Genomic DNA, 20,158 nt, shown 5'->3' on the forward strand with positions numbered 1-20,158 from the left:
AGGAATTTTCTAACTAACTATTTTTCTATGCTAAAAAATATTATTTCCCGACATTTTTCATTATAATCCACTACTTGTTTTTTTAAAAAAAAGTTCCACATTTTAAAGAAAAAACGATTCATAAATAAACTCAGAGACTCCATATATTGTTAGTCATAATGCTAAAATTCAAAATTCGAAAATAACAATTATAGGACAGTAAACGAAAGCAATATCGTATAGATACATAGATAGCACTAAACAAAAGCAGTATGCAAAATATCGAGTATGTAAAATGATAAGAAACTAGTCAATCAAACTTAGGCATATATAAAGTACAGTTTTCTTAAAAAATATTTTTCTCCTCCGAATATGCTTCGAGGATCAGGACGGACAACTGTTTGCCATGATACAACGATAAAACCATGCATTAACTTAGCACGAAGTAACTACACCGACGAACTGAAAACGTATCTCCACTTTATTACCAAAACTTAACGGAGCCCAAATGAAAAGCTAACAATATGAAAATGCAAGAGAATACTTAAGTGAGATCTTGAGTGTGTTTGAAAATATATATATATATAGATCGAAAAAATGGACATACTATTTATAAGCTGTAAAATGTACATCAAAAGTCATGTATGATTAACTAACTGTTAATATTGTAATCAACTCAACTATATGGAGAGCCAAAAGTTTTCAATTAACTCAAAAATATAGAAAGCCAAAAGCAATTCAACAATCACGAACCACAACTAATTCAAGAATGTAGAGAGCCAAAAGATACTCCCACATTCATAAGTCATAATTTTTATTTTAAACTTTAAATTTAATTCAAATTTTCAACAATTCTCCACATGAATGAAAATTGATACAAATCATGGTGATGAAGTTCTACAGTTGAATCTTCCATATGATAGGTATGTGTTATTATTTGAACCTTACTATCGTTTATGTAAATTAAGATATGATTCACATATAAATCTCCACGATACAATTTTGTTCTCATGATTGTATTAGCTTTTTTGCCATGAACACGGGCTGGTTTTGCGAGAAGCTATAAAGTCAAACTTTCAGTGACTCGAGTGTATTCTAATGTAGAGATACTATTACATCAATTCTTTGATAGATGTTGACTTGTATCTATCGGGTTCTAGCCAATGCATAGTCATCCTTGTTGAATTTATCAAGGATTTTTTCCACATAATAAGACTGACTTAGAACTAGTCATTCTGATGTTCTATGAATTTAATTCCAACTATCACATCGTCTAAGCTCAAATCTTTCACGTTGAATTTTGAGTTCAACAAATTCTTGGTGGATTTAATCATTTTATCATTGATATCAATGATAAGCATGTCATATATGTAAAGACATAAAATTACATAGCCACTTTAGTGTCCTTTACTATACACTTTATCGCTTTCACTGAATTTAAATCTACTTTCTATCATGAATTTATCAAAATTTTCATTTCATTGTTTTAGTGCTTGTTTAAGCCATATAGAGACTTCACTGGTATACAAACCTTATTTTCTTGCCCAGTCAAAGAAACTCATTCAGGTTGTTGCATGTAAATTTTATCTTTTAAATCTCCATTTAGAAAAGCTGTCATTACAAACATTTGGTATACTTCGAGATTCCAAAAGGCGGCAATTGCAAGTATCACATGAATAGAGGTTATTCTCATTATAGTAGAATAAGTGTCAAAATAATCAAACTCTTCACGTTGATGATAACCCTTGATTATTAAGCTTGCTTTATACTTATTTATGACTTTATCTGATTTTATTTTCCATTTGAAAATCCATTTTCAGTCTTGTGGTTTGCTACCCTGAGGAAGATCTAGTAATTTCCATGTATAGTTTTGTAAAAACGGATTTTATTTCGAAATTTATAGTTCTTTCCATTGAGGTCTTTCAAATGAATTCACAGCTTCCTTGAAACTTCAAGATTCACTTTTCATCATAAAGTGATGAAATTTGGACTAAAATATTTCCATATCCTTACTCTCTTGCTACGTCTAGGTTTAACCTCATGGTTAACATCTTGTTTTTTTTCATTGTCTCATGTAATCTTTTGGATGAACTTGCTTCTTCCTTACATTTTCATGGAAACACATGTTCAAAGACTGATGCATTTCTTGATTTCATTATTGTATTATTGTGAATCGGGTATTTGTTATTCATGTACAAGGAAACGAAATGCGCTATTGTTTTGTACATATATAATGAGAATGCAATCAACAGTTTTTTGTCATATCTGTACTTTCTTCAGAGTAGTACTGCTACCTTGACAAGACACTCGCACACTCGCAAGTATTGGTAGGAAGGAGTTTTTCCTTTCATTTGTACTTAAGATAATTCTTGAAATCATCCCAAGCCGGAGGCACATTTCAATGATAGCCTTCACTTGCAAGGTTTCACTCAATACCATGCCTTTCGCGTGAATATCATGCAGGATCACTTGGAGTTCCTGAAATTGATTAATCACCATTTTGGAGTCGACCATCTTGTAGTCCAAGAATAGACCAACAAAAAATTCTTGGCCTCGAAATCCTCGGTTTTTTTATTTATGATCCAAAGACTACCACAATTCTCACGCCGTCTTCTTTTCGCTATTCACATTGTATAGCGAATCAGCCAAGCCATTCATTATGTAATTTCTACACAAGAAATTTGAATAACGACATGCATCAATAACACTAGCACTCTGCACATCTTCGTTAACCTCAGCTGGTTTAGGAGCATCCTCAATGAAGAACCTTGCTAGATTCAAAGTGTCTGTGAGATAGAGAACATCCTATGTTGCCACTTTTTGAGATTTGAGCCGTCGAATTTCTCTGACTTATCAGCATAGCTCACAGATATAGAAACAGCAGCAGTGAATTTCATAACTGGGGGAGTAACCTTTGGAACATTTGAGTCATTTGAATTAGTAGTCATGTCTTGAACAAATCACGTATTGAGTATAACAAAATCTGTTTTAAGAATGTTAGCCATAATGCTAAAATTCGAAGTATGAAAACAACAATTATAGAGCAATAAATGAAATCAAAATTTTATAGATATTGACATACCACAAAACAAAAGTAGTATGAAACTGAAAGTATAAATATCAAGTAACTTATGACGAACTGAAAATGTATCTTCACTTTATCACCAAAATTTAACAGATGTCAAATGAAAAGTTAACAAAATGAAATGCAAAAGAATATTTTAATGAGATCTTGAGTGTGTTTGTAAAAAAATATATTTTTTATATGGATTGAGGAAATGAACACGCTATTTATAAGTTTCAAAATGAACATTAAAAGTAATGTAAGATTAATTAACTCAATTCGTCTTGTAATTAATTCAATAATACGAAGACTCAAAAGTTTCCAATTAACTTAAGAATGTGGATAGCCAGACACTTCTTCCACAATCATAAGTCAAAACTAACTCAAGAATATTGAGATTCAAAAAACACTCACACATTCATAAACCTTAATTTTCATTCAAACTTTAAATTTAATTCAAATTTTCAGCCTTATTTTCATATTTTTTGGATATAAATTTATTTTATATATCTCTAATATTAGAGTTATAAGAGATATCATTCCTTACTTTTAATTCTAATTTGTGAAACACGTCACTATTGAAACACTCAACTCTCCACTTTTTCGCATATATCAACGAAGGAAATATATCCATTTTCTCCCCCACCAAAAAAAAAAAGTGGTTGAGCTGCCAATGCCCATTGACCCCTTGTATTCAAATTTTAAGCTATTAATCACACGTATGTACAAAAAATATTATTTTTATTTCCTCTCAACTCTTTATTTTCCATTTGTTTTTTTGTGTATAATCTCCCGACCCTTAATTTCCCCATGCTTTCTCAATAAGTAGATGAGCTACTTATTTATGCAACATCTCAAGATTTCACCTATTTTTATATTTCTTCACTTTTTGTTGCATATTTTTTGGGAATTGGTAAGAGAAAACATATGAATTAAATCAGGAGAATAGATCAAGGAAGGGTCATGGCTTCCATGCAAAACAGTACTGCTTCTCTTAATGTTCATGCAAATGGTCTTTCTGAAAAGAACGACGATTTTGAGTCGATATTCAACTCACATAGACGGGTTTGTTTCGGTTGTGACCATGGTTCCAAGGTGAGAAAACCCTTGAGATTGAATGCAAACACGAGAACGAACGTGGAGACGATCAACGGGAAGAAAGTGAACGGAAGTCATGTTGGTGGGATCTCGTATTTGGAACAAACCAACAGCGCCGAATGCGGCGATGATCAGGAGCCAAAGAATCATGAATATTTGATGGGAAGATTTGTGGAGAATCGTTTCGTGTTTAGACAATCTTTTGTCATAAGATCTTATGAGATTGGACCTGATAAAACTGCTACAATGGAAACCCTAATGAATCTTCTCCAGGTATACATATTGATTATTGATTTGGTTTTCTTTTATTCTTGTCTTGATTTAGTGTCATTTTCTTAATCAATTATTTATTATATTTTCAAAAATTATTAATCGTTGATTTAAATTAAAAAATATATATCCTATTCTTTTTTTATAACGTTATTTTTTATGTTAGAATTAATTTTATATTCAAGAAAGTGTAGATTAAAAATATTTGATGCAGGAGACAGCTTTGAATCATGTGGCGAGTTCAGGCGTGGGTGGGAACGGGTTTGGGGCAACCCGTGAGATGAGCATTCGGAAACTTATTTGGGTTGTTACTCGTATACTCGTGCAAGTTGACAAGTACAACTCTTGGTAATATTTTTTAAATTTCCCCGATGATCGATTTTTGCATTTATAATTAGAAGAAAATTGTAATTTTGATTTCGTAAAATATTTATCTTTTTGAAAAATTTGGTCATCGACATTTTGATATTTTAGTTTTTCTACGACGTAACGTCGATATTGAGCTGATGTGACATCGAGATTGAGTTAATACTACAGTGCCACATCAACATTTCTACGGAAAAAAATGACTAAAATCACCAAAAAATTGAAAAATATATCGTAAAAATCTAAATTTTGACAATATAAATTATCGAAATTTCGAATGCTTTGTTTAATTTGCATCAAACGATTTGTTGATAGGGGAGATTTGGTGGAGATAGACACATGGGTGGATGCAGCGGGTAAAAACGGGATGCGTCGAGATTGGGTGATTCGAGACTTCAACACCAAAAACATAATAACAAGAGCTACCAGGTTCATTCATTATTAGTTTTATCTCTGTTTAGAAAAAAAAATTTCATTGAAACAATAATTAGGGTAAAAACTTTTAACATTTTTATTTTGGTTATCCAAAGATCCTTCATGGATTGGTGGATTCGAGATCGTTTATTTCAAATCCATTGATTTCAAATTCTCGGCACAAACTGAAATGTTATATGGTAAATATTTTGTTTTATATATATATATATATATATATATATGCAGTACATGGGCGATGATGAACAGAGAAACAAGAAGGTTGAGTAAAATCCCAGATGAAGTGAAGAATGAAGTTCAGCCATTTTACTTCAACGAAGCTTCAATTCCTCCGCAAAATAATGACAGTGAGAAGATCCAGAAGCTCACTCATGAAACAGCTCACATTATCCGAACTGGCTTGGCTGTAAGATCATTTAAATAAATATAATTATTATGGACAAATCAATTATTTAATTAATTTGAATCGTTTAATTATTATGATAAAAACTTGAGTGAGACGGTCTCACGGATCGTATTTTGTGAGACGAATATCTTATTTAGGTTATTCATGAAAAAGTATTACTTTTTATTGTGAATATCGGTAGGGTTGACTCGTCTCATAGATAAAGATTCTTGAAACCATCTCACAAGAGACTTATTCAATTATTGTATATCTACATAATGTATATTTATTAATTAATACAGCCTCGATGGAGCGATATGGATGCTAATCAACATGTTAATAATGTCAAATACATTGGATGGATTCTCGAGGTACGTACGTCAAAATGTATTCATTCAGAACGAAGGAAAATAAAAATTTACTAAAAAAAAGTATTTTATAATTAATGACGAAATTGATTGTTATAAGAGTACGATGCTTAGTGAAATATTTTATCTTTTAAAAAACAATATAAGAATTGCTTTGTGCAGAGCGTGCCGATAAAGATACTTGAAGATTATAATCTTACAAGCATGATTCTCGAATACAGACGTGAATGTCGTCAGTCGAATGTGCTAGAATCCTTAACAAGTATGAAACCAAGAACTTGTGAAGGAAATGGAGAGATTGCTAAAGAAATTTGTGACTTAGAATGCACACATCTGCTTCGCATGGAAGATGATCATGCAGAGATCGTTCGGGCAAGATCGGTGTGGCACTTAAAAAACCCATAAATCATTTTATCATCTTTTTCTTTTTTTTTTTTTTGCCTAAATAATTTATGATTATTTGTTTATAAATATGTATTTCTACGATTCGAATCGTAGTTTACTTTGGATATATGTTCCATTTTTTGTTGGTACATTATTTGTGGCAGTATTCTTTATGGTTTGCAGTGTAAATTTTGCAACATTTAGAGTTAATGTTGAATAAAAACGGTAACGCCCCAAAAATTGAAATATACATCTAGATCGTATGATAATTATTTTATTATTTAAAATAATATGTTTAGTGAATAAATTTTAAAGTAAATATTTTAATGTTTTATTTGCGATAATTTTGATGATTAGCACATAAAATAACTTCGAGGTGATTTCTGGAGAAAGATATTCGAGCACGATATAAGTTTAATTTATGAATTTTATGAAGAAATTTTAACGAAAGTAGGCCTCTTTATTTTAAATAAATGAATAAATATGGTGAGTTAAATTTTCAAGTACTATATTTATTATTTAAAACCAACCTTTAATAAACTTCTATATTTATTAATTAAAATACACTTTTTAAATTTAGTATTAACACTTTGCTGTAAAATAAATAGTTAGATCCTCTTTCTCCCCAACCACACTACACGGGTTAAAACATCAATATTCAATTCACTTGATGAAAATGGTTTGGATTTTGGTGTTTATTTCAAGAACTTTCCCTCGACATTAGGAATTTGAGGAGATTGAAAAGTATGCATTTAAGTCTCATCAGTATGATTTGAGGTTCACGAAAGATGCTATTCGACGGAAAGTTGCCTATTTCAAATCCGATTGAGCCTAGCTACTTAGATTTTATTGGATTCCCGGCAGATGATGATCATTACGAATGGGCAGAAGTTAGTAAAGGAGATGTATGAGACTTTGAGGGCGAGTCCCGATGAAATCGGACCCTTTTGTGATGACCTATGATGAACATGAGGAGATGTCAGGCAAAATAATGATGGCTCGGTAAATTGTATTAAATGAGCATACAAATTGCCGAAGTTCCGGATAAAAGACGGCTTCACACGAACAAAGGGATTCTAGAGTTCCTTCCCCTCGTTCTGAAATCATCTATTATTCGAGTTTTCTATCATTTTATAGCTTTTGAGTGCTTAGTTCTATAATATTTGTGATATATTTGTTTTCCTGTATTAAAAGAGAGTGTGTTCTATTTGGAAACACAATGAGTAGTTGTTCATCTCCATAAAATATTATAATGAAATTCTTTTCCTCTTGCCCGTGGTTTTTACCTAAATAATTTTTATGAGATTTCTACTTAAATCTCGGTGTCTAGTTTTTATACTTTATTTCTATATTATTATCTCAAATTACCGCACGTGGGACCAACAAGTGGTATGAAAGCCTTGGTTTAAAATTTCTTAAAATTCTGAGTATGCACTATGGTTGCAGCCTAGACTGATCTTCCACATCAGAAACTTTTTTTAAGCTTTTTGTTGAGACGGGATTATTTTGTCTAGTTTATTAAATTGTTGTAGAAAGATAATAAAGTTTAGTGGAAGAAATTTTATGATGTATAAAATAAATATACAAGCAGTTTTAAGAAAGGAGAATTGTTTGGCGGCTATTGGAGATAGACCGTTGGAAATTACGGATGATGCAAGTGGAATGAGATGAATGATAATATGGTTGTCAATTTACACTTGTCTATAGCTGACGAAATATTGTCAAGTATCTTTAAGATAAAAATATCAAAAGTTGTCTGAGATACTATGACAAAGACGTATGAGGTTAAGTCACTACACAACAAGATTTTCCTAAAGAGAATGCTTTATACTCTTCGGATGGCGGAATCCTCATCGATGACCGACCATATCAACACACTAATGCTCTATTTGCTCAACTCGCTTCTATGGGGCATAAAAAATAAGAAAATGAACGTGCAAAGCTTCTACTTAAAAGTCTATCAGATTCATATGATCAACTTATCATCAACATAACCAATAATATTCTTACGTACTTTCTAAAATTCGACGATATCTTAAATATGGTTCTCGGAAAAGAAATCTGGCGCAAGAATAAGGAAGATATGTTGGTAACATCGAAGCATGCAGGATGTTTTACCAATGATAAGAAGAAGATTTATGGATCGTGACTCCAGTGGGAGCCAAAGATGAGGTAGATCAAGTCGAAAAGTAATAAGAAAAATATTTACTACTTTAAATGTGGCGGTAAAGGGCACTTCAAGAAAGAGTGTACGAGTATCGAAAAAGGTTCTCAAGGAAAATGTGGCTAATACTTCAAGCAGTAGTGAAATATTATTTAGAGAAACGACAATAGTTGCAGAAGGCAAACACAAATTTTGTGACACATGGAGGATGGATTTGGGAGCAAAGTGGCACATGACGTCTTGGAGAGAATGATTTGATCATTATGAACCAGTCTCATTAGGATCTGTATTCATTGGAAATGATCATGCCTTGTAAATCTCTGAATTCAATACTATTAAAATAAAAATGTTTGATGGCATCATTCGCATCATACAGGAGGTACGATATGTGAAGGGACTGACAAAAATCTTTTGTCCTTGGGGTAATTGGATGACATCGGGTGCCAAACCCGTATCAAGAACCGGATCATGAAAACTATTGGTTGGTTTGATGACACGATCTCTCCAATTTACACGAGCTGTTCATGTTACCCTATGGATAGTACTCAAATCCCTTATTCAAAAGTTATATTCAATGTTTTCATAATCAGACCAGAGATCAAATAGATCCACTTTACAATAGTGATTCAACTGGACGGTTAGACTGAAATATTGTTATATCATATAAAATAATAAATAATATATTTTAAATTCTAAACATTTATATAAAGAATAAAAAAATATATTTTTCTATGTTTAAAAAATCTAATAAGATCTAATACAATTAAAACAATATTTTTCACAAAGGTTAAAATCCAAACAATCATATATATTATAAATATATTATATCAAAAAATTAAATTCAATTTTTTTTAAAAAAACAATTGTGACAGATCCAACAAGTTTAAATAGTTCAATACTGGTTAGACCGGTAAAACGATATTTGGACAATGTCTGGACTAGATTTATGACCAATTCTTGATCGAACCGACTGATCCGAAAACAAGGTATATATTTTGTTTTCCATGTTATACAATATGTATGTTTTTTTCCTTCTAGCCTTTGGATTAAAAGTATCTTATAACTAACTCATATGACAAGACAAAACATAAAAAGGTCAATATGTCGTGGGTATCGATTATAGAGAGGGTTGTTTAATACTCTTGAAAATCAATCTGAATACCATATTGAGAAGTGGTGGTCATTTCTCTGGAGTCTTTATTTGCCCCCCCAAAGTTCGTCTTTTCTAGTGGAGTGTATCCCATGATACTATTTCGACTAATTTAAATCTAGCTCGTTATCATGTACCGGTTGCTTCATCTTGTGATCTTTGTTGTTATGCTTCATATTCGACCTGCCATGCCTTGTTCTTCTGCGTAGCCATTAAACATTTGTGGGAGACGACTATTTTTTCTCACAAGTTGAAGGTCGCGAGATGGGCGAGCATTTTGGAGTTATGTTTTCGGATGAAGGAGAATCTAAATAAAGAGGAGTTTGAAATTTTTGCTATGCTTGTGTGGGCTATCTGGAAAGAAAAGCATACCTTCTTATATGGTGATAGAGCAAAACTGTTTGTGAGACAAATCTCTTGGGGTGAGGCATTGCTAGAAGATTTTCAAATGACAAATAAGAGGGAAGAAATCCTTGTGAGATCGGTACAGGAGGGGCCATAAAAAGTTTGGAAACCACCGGGAATGAACGATCTTAAACTCAATGTTGGTGCATCTATAAATCCGAACTTAAACATCAATAGTGTAGAAAGGGTAATCAGAGACTACCAAGGTAGATCGTTGTTGGCTTTTGGAAAGCAAATTCATCAACCTATCTCAATTGTTCATGGTGAGTCATTAGCCATTCGAAAAAGGGTTAATCTTGTCTATGAGAAGGCTTTTCGAGATGTTGAAGTTGTCTCATATTCTTTATTGACTGTGCAAGCACTCATAACTATTCAAGAGAATCTCAGATATGATGGAATGTGTGCGCAAGATATCAGCAGTAGATTGTCGAAATCGAAAATCTCAGATTTCTACCATGTTTTTAGATCGACGAATAATGTAGCTCATAAAATTGCTTCTCTTGCTTCTTATATCTCTTTACCGTTTGTTTAGTTGAACGAGGATTTTTCCTCTTGGTTAATTAGATTTGCAAAGGAAGATTATCATTAATAAAATTGCAATTACAAATTTCTAGTAAAAAGGTCAATATGTCCTGCTAGATAAAATAAAATAAAATAATTATATAATATTATCCTACAAAATGATATTAAATATTATTTAATAAATAATTGCTCTTTTTCTTTACTGCAAATACAAAAACTCGTTTTCCTCGGGGTTATTTTGGTATTTAAACGTAGCGTCATCGATTTGGCTTCAACGAATCTGAAACCCTTCCCCCAAACATAAACCAATCCCGAGGAATCTGAGCTTCACACTCATCGGTTCTTCGGGGAAATTCGAGAGAAGTGAAATCGAATCGAAGGAAGATGGATGCTTTGGACCAGGTTTTCGATCCGCTCAGAGATTTCGCCAAGGACAGCGTTCGCCTCGTTAAGCGATGCCACAAGCCCGATCGCAAAGGTGCGTGCGATTTCTTCGGAAAACTATGAATCTGTGATGGCTAATCTGTTGTTTTTTGTTCGATATTGTGAGTAATTTCTGGTGTGATTGATTTGTGCATGTAGAATTCACGAAGGTAGCGACTCGTACGGCGATCGGGTTCGTGGTGATGGGATTCGTTGGCTTTTTCGTTAAATTGATCTTCATTCCTATCAACAATATCATCGTCGGTGCTTCTTAATGCTTCGTTCGCATCGAATAGGTGCCTATTTTTGCTGATTTACGTTATCTCATTGTTTATTTGATTTTTGCCCCAAAAGTTGATTTTTTTAGACATTTGTTCGGTTATTGATTTAACCGAGTTCGAAATTCCTCTTATCAATTAAAATTTTTCATTCCGATGTGATAAAAGTTTTTTAAAGGGAAAAAGCAACAAAATTTGAAATGTGGCCCCCATGAATCATCCGTCATCCACAATGGTTATATAACTGATAACCACATTGAAACAGCAAAGAACCGTTGTGAATTTAGTATGAATTATTCTGCGCATTTGTATAATTAGAAAACCCACAAAGCACACCTCAAGGCTCAAGCTGTAGTGGTGCTTAGCCTTTAAGGCTCAACATACTAGTCAAGTGCTTGCATTGACTATGAAGCACATCTCTTTGTGCGGGTTAAAACATCAATACATACTTGAATGTAGACTTTAAATGTAAATATCATGAATTTAAGGTGAAATGCAATGTAATAGTAATTCGTTTTTACTTCCCCACTAACGAATATTTGTTTTGTTTTTGTCGAGTAGTTTCTACAGTACTTGTTAGGACAAAAATTGTTTGTGCATACAAATTCTTATTTAGTACATCTCAGTGCACCTTGTTTCAATAATGCATGTAGAACAACTTCCTCGGTCCTTTAATAACTATGGTTCTTTGTGGTTTATGGTGTGTCTTCTTTGTCTTCACCTCATGTCACTGATGGAGTTCTGGAGATGAGCTTTTCCATGTTATGTTATTGTTCTTGGAAGCATCACTGACAAAGTTAAACCTTTGAGGTGGCATCATGTGATTTGATTTTGAAAGTAAAGCGAGACTGTGAGAGTAGCTTCGAGAGAGAAAAATCTTTGCTTAAAGTTATTTTTAGTAGGCAATCATGGGGGATTTTTCCCTAATCTTGCGGAAGTAAGCATCAATGAACAAATGATCCAGATACTCTTTACTTCAATGTTGTCACATCTCACTAGCTTTCCCAACTTTTCTTCGGTAAATTTGAATACCACCAGGTTTCTGTTTAAACCTCATTCGACTCAATGATACTTGTATGCGCCATTGCAGGATTTTTGTTGATACGAGAACCTCGACAATCAATCAGTACGCAGGAAAGCATGTGAAATTCTGATAATCAGTTAGCTCATTTCTATCTTTCTTGAACCTCTTTTTGTGATAGTGAACGTGACTCGGCATTGTATTTTGTCACGAATGAGACACTTCCCATGCATGAACAATCATCGACTTCCCTTGTTCACATTACGTTTTTATTTAATCCGTTGTTGACTATATATATTGGATGCAACGAATGAAATGTGCTTATTCTCTTATTATTTATTGTAGTTTAAAGTGGGTTTGTAGGGATGAATTTGGTTGATCCCTCTTGTCGGCATAGTTTATGCAGAAAATCAAGTTTCACCTCTTAAATTTCTTAACTCAATTTTTTTATATAAAAAAACTTAATTATAATTTTCGTCAATCATTTCAGAAATGTTATTTAAGGTTTTGGCTAAATGTATTTGCATTAATATGAAATATTCTTAATTCAAATTTATAGCTTCTTTTTAATAATAAAAAACTTATTTCGTGCAAGGAATAGTCTTATTTATATGATTATATCCAGTAGCTATGGCGATGCATACTACTTTTCTTAAGAAATATACTTTTTATGATTAACTCAAGACGTTAAATCTTTACTATTTAATATGAAATTTTTAGAAAATCTCATTTGTAAAATGCATGAACCTTTTAAAAACTTATTTTGGTCTAAGAATAGGTTTCTTGTGAGATGATTTCACGAATCTTTATCTGGAAGACGGGTCAATCCTATCGATATTCAAAATAAAAAGTAATACTCTTAGCATAAAAAAATAATATTTTTTCATGGATGACCCAAATAAGATATCTATCTCACAAAATACGACCCGTGAGATCGTCTCACACAAGTTTTTGTCATGGTTTAAATAGCCTTCATTTTATTTAGAGACAAAATCTAAAGAAGTAATATTAGCAAATCGTTTTAAAACTTAAGTTTTCCAACAATTTCCACTTAATCTTACTCACTGTCCACATATATTTCCTTCTACAACTATTCTATATGATTTTTCATTTTGATTATATATTTATGTTTTGACAAAAATTGTGTGAGACGGTCTCACAAGTCGTATTTTGTGAGACGGATCTCTTATTTTGGTCATCCATGAAAAAATATTATTTTTATGCTAAGAGTATTATTTTTGATTGTGAATATCGGTAGAGTTGACCCGTCTCACAGATAAAGATTCGTGAGACCGTCTCACAACCATTATATTTATGTACGGGAAGGCTAGTTTTAATTATTTGAAGCTACTATTGTCGATTGATGGTGTTTTTTTCTAGACTATCTACCATCCATTACTATTAATTATTTTATCAAACTTATGTTCATGTATTTATTGCTAAATCTGGAACAACATTCTGACCCCAAAGTTGTTCAGCAAAATTTCCATAAAGTCTCCTTACCTAAATTATAATGCCCGAGAATTTGACTATTGTAATCTGAGATGATTTATTGATTTTGAACTGAGGTGATTATAGCCGGGCTATTTCGAGACCAGACTGGGCAAAACATATGAAAAGTACAATGTTTGGACAGAACTGTTGGCGCCCGAGCGGTAGGAAATGACCGCCCGAGCGCCAGTGTTCAATAAGAATACCATTCAGGCAGAACCTGTGGCGCCCGAGCGGTAGAAAATTACCGCTCGAGCGCCAATGGATAACAAGCCGAGTACGGGGCAGAGTGTACGGCGCCCGAGCGGTAGTTTATAACCGCCCGAGCGCCGACTGAAAATCATGGAGAATGGGACACGTTGCCTTTACATGCAATTGATATATATAAAAGCGATTCCTTCATTTCCTCCGGCAAGAAATCGAGGAGAAGTTTCAGAGAATTCTTAAGAAAAATCCTTACGCCTTTATATTTCAATCCGTCCGTCCGAATTGTAATCTGACTTCAGTACTGCAATCCTATCAACGTAGGCTACAACTTGACGTAAGTTTTGCTACGTTTTGACATGCTTTGAAATTATGTCATTGTCAGAATTGAATAGGATTCATATATGATGTTCTTGACATGTTAGACATCATAGAATCGAAGTCAGATTGAGAAACAGACTGATTATGGAATTGTTATGATTTTCTGATTATATTGATTTGAAATCGGACATATTTAGATTATGAATGAGTTACAGACTATATCGGATATGAGTTATGATTTGTAATTGAGGTCTGTTGATATGATAGTGACGGTGATACTGAAATTGTTCCGTTATACCGTGATTTGAATTGAATCCAGATTAATCAGATTCAGTGTTGAATTGAGAATAGAACATTGATATTATGATTCTCAATATATCGTTTCAGATTTACAGAGACAGTCTTGAGTTTAGAACTGATATTGCTTCAGACCGAGACTACAAACGGAAGGTATAATTCAATGTGGTATTGGGAGATCGACTTGAGTTTCCCTAAAGCACATACTTTACTTTATTGCAGTGATATTGCATTGATTTGATTGATATACTTGTTCTCTTGATTTATAGATAGTAGGTATCAGACGGGAAATCTTGTGACAGAAGTGCCTGATAGTGGTGGGATCGCCACGGGCACATTGCACGATGTTACAGGATAGTGTAGACATCTTGGGACGGAAGTGCCTGACTGTGGCGGGATCGCCACGGGCACATTGCACGATGTCTCAAGATGGGATATTAACGATAGAGCTACAGTCCATGACGGATAAGTCAGGACACCGGATGTTGGTTATATCGAGTAATAGGATTGGAATTCTTCTATTACGGAATTCGATATAGGAACACCATATTTGGTTATATCTAATAATAGGAACAGAGTTCCTTCTATTACGGAATTCGATATAGGAATGCCACATTTGGAAACCGGGATCCCTAGACTAGGATGAAGTCTAGTCTGAAACGTGGAGTCACGTATATGTTTGACAGTCTACGATTGTTTATGTTTCAGATTTTGATACATATATCTGTTACCTGATTACATGCTTTATATTTGTTTATATGATTGCATGTTTCGTTGATTTATACTGGGATTTATTCTCACCGGAATTATCCGGCTGTTGTCTTGTCTGTATGTGTACATGACAACAGGTGGGACATGATCAGGGTCCAGGAGATGAGGAGAGATCGTGATAGAGTGGAGACTTCGGACTTGGATGTATATAGGGTTTTGACACTTGATATTTAGATGTTGAACCTTAGTTTTACTGATTTGTAGACCGTACGGGACATGTACTTTATTTTATACTGAGTTGTATATTAGTTGATTTCACTACGTTCCGCATTTTAAAAAGAAAAAAATTTTAGACCCTGTTTTATAATTGATTAATTAGTCCCAATGATGATTAAGAACTTGATTAGCGTCCGGATCCCCACATAAATATATAAAATAAAAGGTGTCGAGAGGAAAAAAAATTGTACTTCAAAAGCAGGGACACAACTATAATTTCTCGGTCGGGTTAAATCAATTTTTTTTATATAATTAATCAATAAAATGTTAAATATATATCTAACATTTACTCACAAAATAATAATAATAATAATAATAATATAGTAGTGAATTTATTTGATATATATTATAAGAAAGTTGATTGTAAAACAAAAATTCTTTGAAAATCAAAAGTGACTATAATGCCAAGTTTAGAACTTTAATCTTTCAAAACTAAATATTAATGTATCATTTAAAGTATAATAGATAAAATGATGTTTACAAATACACAAAAAAAATTAGAAAAATTGAGATAACAAAATTTTAAAAATTTGAGGGATGGCGAGTTATTCGCGTTACCGAATTTTTACTATGGGCGTCGAATTACGTAGTGTATTGATCAAATAAAAACTTTCCTATTTTAAAAATTGGAAAGTGATCCAAACGATTGAATCAAACATAGTTTTATTATTACATTATTATTTTTTACATTAGAATAAAAAATAATTTAAAATCCATTTTAATGCCTATCGTTTTCTAATAATAATGTGGAAAAAAAAATTTAATTTTCCAAAAAAGAAAAAAGTAAAACGAAAAAATTAAGGGATCAAATATCAGATATTCCAAACCTATTGGGCTGAAAAGTAAATTTATTTTCTGCAATAATGGTATTAAACCCCCTGGGAACCCTAAATCACCATCACAAATATCCCCAACTCCAGAGCCCAACTCACGCCGCTGCGCTTGTAAGTTTTCCGCCAGATCTCTTTTGCCCTAATTTGCGCAAATGTGTATATTCATACTCTAATTTGTGTGTGGTCTCAATTTTCATCGCCCGGATTTGTTTTGTTATGTCTATTTGATTTTGCTGTTAATTTTCCCCTGATTCAACATTATTCATGCGGTGCAGAACAGATCGATTCGATCTCGTGTTTTATTAAGCCATGACTTCGTTCGACGTTAGTTTGGAATCTGGCCTCAAGAAGCTCGATGAGTATCTTTTATCTCGCAGTTATATAACTGGGTCAGTATTTTATTCTTGTATTCAGTTGAATTTCTGTTAGTGATTTAAATGTTTGATGGGAAATTTCTGTGACCACACCTCCCAAGTACTTGCAACTTTTTTGTTTATGGATTAGTTTCGTGTGGAGTCATAATTCCTGGAACCTGAACAACGCCAGTATCTGTTTGTTGATATGAAGGCAGATGTTTGTGATTAAAGATAGGGAGCATGGGGACCAGAATTGATTATTATACTTATTTTATGAAAGGCCTAAGACGGTGGAAACAGCGGAACATCATGTCAATAGTCTGTTCTGTTGGCCATTGAAAAATATGTATGTGTGTTAAGTATTTTCTTCATATGTTGTCTCAGGTATCTCGCATCAAAAGACGATCTCACTGTGCATACTTCACTTGTGAAGCCTCCACCATCTGACTTTGTGAATGTATCACGGTGGTACAACCATATTGAGGCGTTGTTGAGGATCTGGTTTGTCTTTTAATTACATACTTAAATATGAACATTCTTCAGGTTTTGTTATTTATTATGATTAGCCATCTACAGTGGAGTTTCTGGTGAAGGATGCGGTGTGACTATTGAAGGGTCAGCTCCAGCTTCTAAGGAGGCAATTGCAACTCCTCCAGTTGCAGACAGTAAGGCAAGATATTAAAAATAGGCTGTTTGCATTGTTTTTCGTATTATGGTGTTCAAAGTTTTGTCAATTTGACCCCCTAATTTAGTTTTTTAGTTTTATGTGTATCCACTATTCTAGTTATGTCATTTTAATTTCTTGGTTTAACCTTCTAACCTTTGATGTAAGTTTTTTATGACCTTGTTAATGCATGTTGTATGTATTTTAGGCCTCAACTGTTGAGGATGACGACGACGACGACGATGTGGACTTGTTTGGTGAGGAAACTGAGGAGGAGAAGAAAGCTGCTGAAGAACGTGCGGCATCTGTGAAGGCATCTGGAAAGAAGAAAGAATGTGGGTTATTCATTATATCCGTGCAAGAAATTATTTCTTTTCTTGTTCTATGAATTGTTAATCATGTTCAATTAAATGAGCTGTAATTTGTTGATAGTGAGTTCCTGAATTGTTTTAGGGACATTATTCACTTTGATCTTATGTTTGCGATTGTTTAAATTTCTGCATATCCAGCCATGTTAGTTTAACATATGAATCATGGTATTCTGTTTCAGCTGGGAAGTCATCTGTCCTACTGGATGTAAAACCATGGGATGATGAAACAGACATGAAAAAGCTCGAGGAAGCTGTTAGAAGCGTGCAGATGGAAGGGCTACTCTGGGGAGCATGTAAGTAATTCTCTAGCAATTCATGAATGATTTAGGTGGTTCAAGGTTTCAGTTCACTGATATTTTACCTTAAGATTTTTTGTTTGCGTTGGAAAATTTTGTACCCTAAGCAGAAAGGTATGGTGGGATTACTATCGGTAATATTTCCATGTTCGGAGTTTCTTGTGATGGAGCATCGATCCCCTTTGGATACATATTTATTCATCCTGAAATCATGTGGAAAGAATAACGTGTTGATGCATCGTGTTTGCAGCTCATCTTATCCCAGTAGGATATGGTATCAAGAAGCTGCAGATTATGATGACCATTGTGGATGACTTGGTGTCTATTGATTCACTCATTGAGGAACACCTCACCGTGGAACCAATAAGTGAATATGTCCAAAGTTGCGACATTGCAGCCTTCAATAAAATCTGTAAGCTTCTTTGTCACTCTTTTGACTAAAATTATCCGTCTAGTGTTGTTTGGCAATCCATATGGCAAAGTTTATTCCAATGTGCTCAAGAAGTTTATGCGAAATAAGTCTACTGACCAAAGCATGGATGCACTTAGAAATGTGCTACTTGATGCATATGTTATGTTGGTTTCCACTAAGTTTTGATATGATTCCCATATGCGACATGCACGTCGTACATTTATCAACTCATACCACTGTATTCTTGATGTTTAAAGCCATCCTCTTATCTCACTCCTATTGGGCACTCAATTTCGAGAAAATCTTAATTCTACGTGTTGTCTAAAGTATTGATAATTTATTCCTAATCTCCGCTAGTATTTTGTTCTTCTCAGAGGTGAACTTTACTTGTTTTCCTTTTTGGGCAGAGCTTCCACAAGCAATCGGCATCAGCAGTCGAGATGTTGGGATGGAGTTTCGTCATTACCAAGACGTTCTGGGCTCTGTTTTCTTTATTTTCATTTTTAGCATCTTTATTATGCTCAATTTTGTGCCCTGAATTGACTGACGATTTATTAAACTTTTAAACGATACATTTGCAAGTGTTTGTTTGAGAACTTGAAATGTTGTTGCTGAATGCTCCCTTTATATCTTGTGATTGTGCACGCTGTTACGATACTTTTCCAAGTTTTGATATCTTGAGATTTGAAGAGTTAGAAATTTTGAAATCCTTTATATTATTAATTTATTTAATAAATAAGCCAAAATTATAAGCTGAAAAATTCAAGTTCATGGAATCCAAACTCTACATTAAATATAACTCGTGCGAAAATTTGTCAATTTTAGTGTTTAAAATCTAGTCGATTACTTAAAATAAAAATTACCGTATCACACATCTCTTTTTGATGATGAAATTCACCAAAAAATAAAATGAAAAATAGATCGAGAAAAGGTATTCGTATTGTCCTATACATAATATTTGTCCAGATAAAATATATCTACGCACGTATTATTTTTGAGTAAGAAGCATATATTTCCCTCTAAAACGATCTTTATTACATAAAATTAATAATTATGTTCTAAAACCATAAGTTTATAAAAATCAAACACAGGCAAATGAGTCTGACATTTTTTTTTAGCATGAAAACAAGATTCATTTAAACAAACAAGTCAGTGAATACAAGCTTGTATAAGAACAAAGACATCAAAAACAAAATATTGATGTGATACTGCACAGTTAGACGAGCCAACTCGTGAACCACTTGATTACCTGATCTTCGATGGCAAAGAAAAGAGCGATAGTACGAATAGTTTGGATCGCCATCAAAATGAATATGGCCATTGTTATCACAGCAAAATGGTCTAAAGAATCCTCGACTACCTCATCTTTAAAATCATGGAAAGACATTTAATTCACGTGGGATTTTATATTTTTTAAATATAATTTGATAAAAAAAAAATTTGGCCCAGGAGGACTTGATAATTGAGCGACGACGTCTATGATTCTTAGATATATACATCGATACCAAACAATTTACTAATAAATTTTGCTATAACATAAAGTCATTGTTTAATAATTGTTTGAAAATTCTTATAAAATTTAATTTGAAAATTTATTATATGGGATGATTAAAAAAG

General features: G+C 33.1%; 3 protein-coding genes across 3 annotated transcripts; all 3 read left to right on the forward strand.

The window, feature by feature from the left end:
• The first annotated feature begins 3,872 nt into the window (after positions 1-3,872).
• On the forward strand, positions 3,873-6,531 carry LOC142548192 (palmitoyl-acyl carrier protein thioesterase, chloroplastic-like). Its single transcript, XM_075656515.1, has 6 exons — positions 3,873-4,414; positions 4,626-4,759; positions 5,093-5,206; positions 5,438-5,615; positions 5,897-5,965; positions 6,125-6,531. Exons 1-6 carry the CDS (start codon positions 4,007-4,009, stop codon positions 6,365-6,367), a joined length of 1,146 nt encoding a protein of 381 aa, XP_075512630.1. The 5' UTR covers positions 3,873-4,006; the 3' UTR covers positions 6,368-6,531.
• Positions 6,532-10,826: 4,295 nt separating this feature from the next.
• On the forward strand, positions 10,827-12,641 carry LOC142549385 (protein transport protein Sec61 subunit gamma-1). The gene is made up of 3 exons (XM_075658310.1): positions 10,827-11,065; positions 11,170-11,306; positions 12,379-12,641. The coding sequence occupies exons 1-2, from the start codon at positions 10,972-10,974 to the stop codon at positions 11,283-11,285; spliced, it is 210 nt and encodes a 69-aa protein (XP_075514425.1). The 5' UTR covers positions 10,827-10,971; the 3' UTR covers positions 11,286-11,306; positions 12,379-12,641.
• Positions 12,642-16,678: 4,037 nt separating this feature from the next.
• Positions 16,679-19,173, forward strand: LOC142549386 (elongation factor 1-delta 2-like). The gene is made up of 7 exons (XM_075658311.1): positions 16,679-16,831; positions 17,183-17,299; positions 17,375-17,468; positions 17,671-17,797; positions 18,013-18,126; positions 18,380-18,541; positions 18,949-19,173. Coding segments are annotated over exons 1-7 (696 nt in total). The 5' UTR covers positions 16,679-16,751; the 3' UTR covers positions 18,951-19,173.
• Positions 19,174-20,158: the final 985 nt, after the last annotated feature.

This window comes from Primulina tabacum, chromosome 6 (genome assembly GCF_025594145.1).
Source record: "Primulina tabacum isolate GXHZ01 chromosome 6, ASM2559414v2, whole genome shotgun sequence".
In the NCBI taxonomy this organism is placed as follows: domain Eukaryota; kingdom Viridiplantae; phylum Streptophyta; class Magnoliopsida; order Lamiales; family Gesneriaceae; genus Primulina; species Primulina tabacum.

Bases quoted from the DNA above. Each gene is read 5' to 3' on its own strand.
- LOC142548192 (XM_075656515.1), top strand. From the start codon at position 4,007: ATGGCTTCCATGCAAAACAGTACTGCTTCTCTTAATGTTCATGCAAAT. The intron at 5,207-5,437 runs GTTCATTCATTA...ATATATATGCAG, and splicing joins ATAATAACAAGAGCTACCAG to TACATGGGCGATGATGAACA. The intron at 5,966-6,124 runs GTACGTACGTCA...TGCTTTGTGCAG, and splicing joins ACATTGGATGGATTCTCGAG to AGCGTGCCGATAAAGATACT.
- LOC142549385 (XM_075658310.1), top strand. From the start codon at position 10,972: ATGGATGCTTTGGACCAGGTTTTCGATCCGCTCAGAGATTTCGCCAAG. The intron at 11,066-11,169 runs GTGCGTGCGATT...TTGTGCATGTAG, and splicing joins CCACAAGCCCGATCGCAAAG to AATTCACGAAGGTAGCGACT.
- LOC142549386 (XM_075658311.1), top strand. From the start codon at position 16,752: ATGACTTCGTTCGACGTTAGTTTGGAATCTGGCCTCAAGAAGCTCGAT. The intron at 17,300-17,374 runs GTTTGTCTTTTA...AGCCATCTACAG, and splicing joins GAGGCGTTGTTGAGGATCTG to TGGAGTTTCTGGTGAAGGAT. The intron at 17,798-18,012 runs GTGGGTTATTCA...ATTCTGTTTCAG, and splicing joins ATCTGGAAAGAAGAAAGAAT to CTGGGAAGTCATCTGTCCTA.